The sequence below is a fragment of the Cucumis sativus genome, chromosome 6 (assembly GCF_000004075.3).
Source record: "Cucumis sativus cultivar 9930 chromosome 6, Cucumber_9930_V3, whole genome shotgun sequence".
Classification (NCBI taxonomy): domain Eukaryota; kingdom Viridiplantae; phylum Streptophyta; class Magnoliopsida; order Cucurbitales; family Cucurbitaceae; genus Cucumis; species Cucumis sativus.
Window position 1 is genome coordinate 25,989,856 of NC_026660.2, and position 7,070 is coordinate 25,996,925.

Sequence of the window (7,070 nt, forward strand, 5' to 3'; positions counted from 1 at the left end):
AAATATGTTAGGCAGTTTTTGTTTGATGTGATATTTTAGTTCTTTTTTTTTACTTAATTTAAAATAAAAATGGATCAATTCCACTTGTGAGTGTCCTTTTTTTCTTTGCCTTTTAAATATGGAGAATCAATGTAAAGTAGCTTAGGCACATGAGGGGACACCTACATTTAGTTTCAAATATTTTATTTTTATATCCTTTCCCTTTTTTTTCCATTCCAATTAACCAACCAACAAAATTACTTGATATAAATAGCATACTGTTACTTGCATCCAAAGTTCCAAACATGGAAATGTTAACTAATTGGATTCATAACTGGACTTGATAAAATTAAATGGTTGGTTTCATATTAATCCCCATACAACAAAATCATTCTATTAGATCTAATTTTTCTCATTTGGATTGCAACAAAATCAATCTTTGAAACGATACAACATTCCAAATAAAAAAAAGACTACTTATTCTTATTCTTTTTACCAACCAGCTATCTCAATTTGCATTAGTTTGACTAATGTGATCGTATAAATTAGTAGAAACGAAGAGGATCTCAAAATTGTGATGAAGCACAGTCTCTGACATTCCTCACAACGTTATTTCTGATTTATGGTACAAGAAAAATATAAGTTACGGACCCATACAACCAAAAAACAAGAAAGAAACATAGAGACTACTAATTCCTACGTGAATTCAGGTGTAAGAAAAAACATAGACCCAGGAGGAGCTTTTACATTCACATCATACGATCAAATTCTCCTTTGTCATGGTGGAATATGTCAGCGGATTCTACTTTGTTCTTCTAACTGTCAAAAGAGAAATTTTACAGATTGCCAACCAAAAACAATCACTACTATTTGTAGACCATGTTTGAATTAAGAAATTGAATGCCTCTGGCTTCTTGAGGGGGTTGATTTAGTTTCCTCTGCGTTCGAAGAACCCGGGCTTTCTGATGTCTCGGAGCTACTGATCTCTCCGTTTCTGTCCTTGTTCGACCAGAGTTTCGAGAAGATCTTCTTTGATATGAGCATGCCCTTCATTTTATTCCCTGATACCTTTTCAGCATTGTTTCTAGCAATGTCGCTTCCATTTCTATCGCCACTTCCTAGCTTTAGGGCAGCAAGCTCCCCCTTTAACGCCCTAATTTCTTCAATAGTTGGTATGGCATCCCAGTCGTCCTCGGTGTTTGTGGTAGTAGACCGTGAGCTTCCATGAGATCCACTTCCTGGTAGTAAAGCCCTAATTGTACTCGGTAGATCAGGTGTGCTGTCACCAGCTGACGCTGATGAGGCTCTCATTTGTTCAAAGAAAAGGACCTGGACAACAACACGCAAAGGTAGCCTCTCGTTTTGCACGGCATGCAAACACGCATCAGGGGACAATTTTCTACAGTCCATCAATCGACATATTTTCTTACGCTCGCTCTTGCTGATTCCAGGGTGTTCCTGCAGTGATACAAAGTCAAATCTATGTTAAGGTTGTTCAATTAACGTAATTTCTTAACTAAAATGGATGTAAAATATACCTTGAGATACATATCAATAGCTCGGTATAGTCCATCATGACATGGCCTGGAGAAGCTCGAAACCGATTCAGCAAGACAGAGAAATTTTGTTAGAGGTAAGTTGGGATCACGAGCAACTTCAGCAAGATAACCATCAACCAGTTTTGCAACCATCAACTTGGAAGCATCAGAGACAAACTTGGGGCTTCTGATCTCATGATACTCATTCTCCATGTGAAGATCAGTGTGGACATTCTGCACCTGTGTGACAAACTCCTCGACCAGGTTTTGTACCATATCAACATCGTAAATAGTTGTTTCACCAGCAGGAGCTCGAACCAAAAGATCAGCCACTGTAGCCTCATCAAGCTGCTGACCAATTCTTTTCATAAGTTCAATTCTTCCCATCTCGCCACAATCTAGCAGAATAACTGCTTTTAATAATTTTAGCAAGAAGTTACAAGAAACTTCCCCCTTCCCTGAGGGAAGAAGCTGAACTATTGTGTCCACCAGTAGTCTATTTTTTGCAATATCACCACCCTGGACCATACCTTTAGAAAATCCGGGTAACCTTCTCGAGGCATATGCTTTCAAAGCTTCGCCAATTACATCACCACTGATTCTGCCCCTCGTCTTAATTGTCATTATTGCTCGCTTGTATAAGTCAACTTGAAGCTCACAGAGATCTTCAACCCACCAGTCCTTTGGAACAAGTTTTTGTGTTCTCACACCGTTCCAATGAGAATCATCCCCATTTTCAGATGGAAGCTTCTTCCTATTATAGGTGTAAGACCATTCAACCTTTGAAGTATCGATGCATGCCTTGGAAGCTATAGAATCAAGGCAGTGATTGACCACCTTAAGTTCCTCAGACCATGGAAGAAGAGACTTGGTTGTCTGAAGAACAATTATTGAGTCCTTCCAGCTTCTAAAGATGCTTGAGTTGAGAAAGACTTCAATCTTGTAGATGAGATTCCCTTTCTCAATGGTTTCATACATCTCGAGGTATTCAGCAGCACATCTAGCAGCAATGACATTGTATGCATTGAGAGTGACAATCATACCGTAACAGAACTTAGCACAAATTTCAAAAGCAGACGCTCCACCAGGGATATCCAGGATATGTATTTCATCACTATTTTCTTCATTCGACAGACTGACTAACTTTTGCAATCGGGCACTTTTCGACAGAAGAGGAAACTACCAAAATGAAAATGATACATGCTATTAGTACAACTTCTTTCTGTCCTAAGAATGTAACTTTTGAGTTGCTGAATCTATTTCCTAGTGATCATAGGTGGGAGGGCTCAGTTCTCAAATACTGCAAGCAATTAATTTCTTAAAAATAAGTAATGCATACCTGAAATGTACATTGAATAATAATTACATTTATACAGGTTCAAATCATAAATTTACATTATGTTTGTCCTGTTAAAAAGTGTGAACAATATTCAGTTTTTACTTTTAATCTTTGATCAACATTTAAGACGAAAGAATAAGAAAAATCACATAACAGTGTAAAAGTTAATCTGCGAGCCTAAAACTTTCTGTAGATTTTAAGATTGTAATATGGACAGTAAAGAATGGTTTTAGATACATGAAATAATAAAGATATCATATAAATCAACAAAGGAATTTGAGGGCAAGAATTCATTTTTCTTCCACTGAACCCGTCTCTTTGTATCTATTTTAGTACTAAATTTTCAAATTTTTTGAATCCTAGACTTAGTTTAATGTGACTAGTTCTACCCTCTATTAAGTTCTTGTTAATTCACCCACTAACTTTAATAGAAAAACAGAGTAATAATCTCCATAAAGTCAATATTTTCAGTAATATCAAGCTTGATTGATGTACAAACTAACTTCGTGATAATTCACAAATGTTGATAAAAACTTAGCTCCTCTGTTTTTCTTCTTTGAGATTGTATCCATTTTTTACTATTCATATGTTTCAAACATTGAAATCATAGAATAGCTCTTAGTTTAAGGTTAAGATTGCAAGAGTTAACTAATTTTAATTACTAAAAATTCAAGATTCGCTGTAGAATAGAATGTTTCTGAAGCTTATTAAAGGAAATAGTAATTTCCCATGAATCTGACATTTCAAGAACTAACTTCACAAAACTCAAAATAGTCATACGTAGAAATGAAGATTTCAGGTTCACTTAATGAAATATTATTCAGAAGTATCATTTACTTGGAATATGTTTTAAATTGTTGAAGTTGTTTTTTTAAGAAACATTGAATAAGAAAAAAAAAATCCACATCAATAAATGAACCCAGATATTGCTATCTGCAAGGGCTCCCACAAATTGAAATTCTGTCTTTCATTACAATAAATGCACTGGATAGAGTGGACCTTGACTCTACAATACTCTTCAACGACCAAATTATGCAATAATATCACTGCGTCTGAAATAAATATGAACCAGATCCATACCTTGTGCAGATAAAACTTCACGTCCCCGACATTGACAGCGATATCAGTAGCCAACTCAGTCGCTACATACCTGAAATAAACAAGGATCACTCTGACTCAAATCTCATTGAAACAAATTAGGAAATCCTGGATCAATCTCACTGGAAATAAAATCAATATCGTTTTACCAACTTCCAAGGAATGTAAAATCATGCAGTCAAAAGAATCCAACATTGGGTTAAAAGATTTTGACTTCCACCAATTTTCATAGTGTCAACTCAACTCATATAATTTACTAGCCAGTGATAAAGATCTTACAAGTTGAATATACTAAAAGTGAAGGCCTAATTTACCGAGGATTGGGTTCAATTTTGGTCTTTTGGAGACTGTTTGCAGTTATCCATAACAAAATGAACTGGAATCACCAAACACAAATAAATGAATCGACACTAGAAGTTCCTCTGATGTCTAGTTCATGAAAGTGGCAATTGCATTCATTTAATGAACATGAACTCGTCATAACATGATTGATAAAATAGAACAGTCTGCTTCAATATAACATTCAATGGCGACCAACGAAAACCTGCAGCAGAAAGAGGGGGGCGTAGAGAACAAAAGGCACACCAAACACAACCAAGAAGGATGTCTCACCTAATTTTATCACCATCAATCTGAAATGCATCAGGCTTGGATCCAAGTTTCATAAACTTCATGTTCTTGGTCAAGAAAATGGATCTCAGTATCTGTTTTCTTTCTCTTATACAAGATTGTTTATGTCAATCAACAACAAACCCAGAAAGAATATATCCAAGGAAGAAGAAGACAAACCAAAGGAGTGGAATGAAAGGCTAAAAATTGACTGGATCTATTATGGTGAAGGAATAAAAGGGATAAGCAAATCTGGGGGTGGTCTTTTTTTTCCTAGTGTGACCGAATCTTTTCAACGAGCAAAGGAGAAAAAAAGGGGGGGTTTTGGTAATTTAATCAAAGAAACACAAGCCTGAAACTAAAGAAGTTGTAAACAAGAGATTGCTTCCTCAAGGAGTAACACTTCCCAAGGACCCCGGAGATAGAGGGTCGAATGGGTGTGACATTACTATGAAAACACTCTTAAAACGTATATAATTCGCAAAGCTGGAGACACCCCCACTTGCTAATACCTGACACCACCGTCCTTTCCCTTATTTGTTTATCCTTCCCTTCTAGATTTTGTCTTCCTTGTTGGTTCTTTTTTTACTTTTTTCTTTCCTTTCCAATGGGTCAAACACCAAAAATCCTCTCCAATCTGCAGAGTCTCACGACTCAAAATTCCCAGTCCACTGTCTTCCTCAAGCTTTTCCTCAGTTTCTCCACTTGGATTAGAAAGCTCAACACCTGAAACTGGAAATACAAACATCCATTATAAGTTGAGAATATAGACACAACACACCCAATTTGTTACAAGTGAGGACTGGAACTAAAATTGAGAAGAAGAAATCAAGAGAATCACATGGATCCTTTTATTAAACCCTTATGAAAATTCGTCGAATCAAGATATTACACAGGTTCAACGAATGGAAGACACAAAAATAAGAGTTACCAAACAAGTGAGAGCTGAAGAAGCTGAATCGATTTGGAAAATCTCTGGAAAAGAAAACAAAAGGGGAAATGGGATAGGCTAGAAAGAAGAAATGAAGCAGAGGAAAGCAAAAGGAGGGGTGTAAGTGAAAAAAGAAGGCATAGAGAAAAAGAGAAGAATACAACAGTAAGAAGATAAAAGTTAAAGAAATGCATGAGTACCTACAAAAGGACGAAAGAGGAGTAAGTGGATTATCAAACACGAAGAATCAAATATCGATGGGCACAACAATCAGAAACATTGTTGAGAGAAGCGAGGAGCGATATTGTGAAAGAACCCCACAGGCCACAGAGACAAGAAAGAAAGAAAAACAGCAAAAAGTAAAGGTAAAGGTAAAGATAAAGGGGAACCCATCAAAGAAATGAGCTGTGCCTCATGTTTGACAGCCACCACAGCTACACAAACACAAAAGGCCAACCTCAGAATGTTCTCTTTATCTCTTTCACGGCAACCCCTTCACCCTATGAATCAGCACCGCCGCCCCCACCACCGAGGAAACTTTGGAGAAGGGGAAATTACTCAAAACCCTGAATTGGGTAATGGAAATTGAAATGGGAAATGGGGCTTTTGAGAAGAAGAAGAGAAGAAGAAGAAGAGACCCATGAGGCCCCCACTGTTTGCTTTTGAAGAAAAAAAATAGCACGCTAATCTGACATCCATAACTTTGTTGCTCCCTTATGTGACTACAATAAGCTGAGTCGCCCCTATCAGTTTCGTCTTTGTGCGAATATGGTTCATAGAAAGTAAACAACAAAACACTGTTATACCAGAAAACGACCCCTTCCCTTCATTTCTCCTCTTTCATCATCTCATCTCTCTCTATTTCCCTCCCTTTTTTTTATACTCTTGTTTTTATTAATCTGTAACACTGAAAAATAAAAAAGGAGGAAAGTAGATTCTTTTTCTTCTCCTCCTACTTCCTTCTTCATCTTTTTCACTTCATTTTCTTACTTTCCTCTTTCTTTTTCTCAAAAACCAAATATCAAAACTACACAACACTCCTTCATTCAGTGTGGTTTAATCATAAGTTTCAATTATTTAGGTTTGGATAGGGTGGACTATACTTTTATACTTTTAATTATGTTTCAAACAAGTCCCAAAATCATAACTTTTAAAGATGGACTTTTATTTCCTTTATAGGAGAAAAACATTCAGAGAAGCTACTTCAGAAAAAAAAAAAAAAAATCTAACTGGACGTGACATCTTTCAAAATGGAAGAATCATAATAACTTTTGAAGATATAAACTAAGAAATCGTAAATTTTTGCCAAGTCAATTTAATATATATAATGTCTAATGGAAGGAAATTTTCATATACTATCATCAATTTTTTTCATACTGCTTCACGTCAACATACTTTTATAAATAAGGTGGAAGATTGTAAGGTCAATAAAGGCAAATTTATAGATAAACAAAGGAATGATGATAGTAAGGCACTATTAAAAGAATCATTTTTTAAAAAAATGTCAGTTCTTGCAATATTGTAGTAATAAACAATCTTTATTTAATTAAGCTCCTAAAAGAAAGTGTAGTACTCT

General features: G+C 35.8%; 1 protein-coding gene across 6 annotated transcripts; it reads right to left on the reverse strand.

The window, feature by feature from the left end:
- Window positions 1-543: 543 nt before the first annotated feature.
- Window positions 544-6,325, reverse strand: LOC101205437 (BTB/POZ domain-containing protein NPY4). Of its 6 annotated transcripts, none has more exons than XM_011659591.2 (5): window positions 5,952-6,325; window positions 4,567-5,295; window positions 3,937-4,006; window positions 1,518-2,696; window positions 544-1,437 (listed from the first exon to the last, which is right to left on the reverse strand). In XM_011659591.2, the coding sequence occupies exons 2-5, from the start codon at window positions 4,626-4,628 to the stop codon at window positions 868-870; spliced, it is 1,881 nt and encodes a 626-aa protein (XP_011657893.1). In that variant the 5' UTR covers window positions 4,629-5,295; window positions 5,952-6,325; the 3' UTR covers window positions 544-867. The 6 variants fall into 6 exon arrangements, with proteins under 6 accessions (XP_011657893.1, XP_011657894.1, XP_011657895.1 ...); XM_011659592.2 differs by having other exon boundaries at window positions 5,695-6,325; XM_011659593.2 differs by lacking the exon at window positions 5,952-6,325 and adding an exon at window positions 5,884-5,904.
- Window positions 6,326-7,070: the final 745 nt, after the last annotated feature.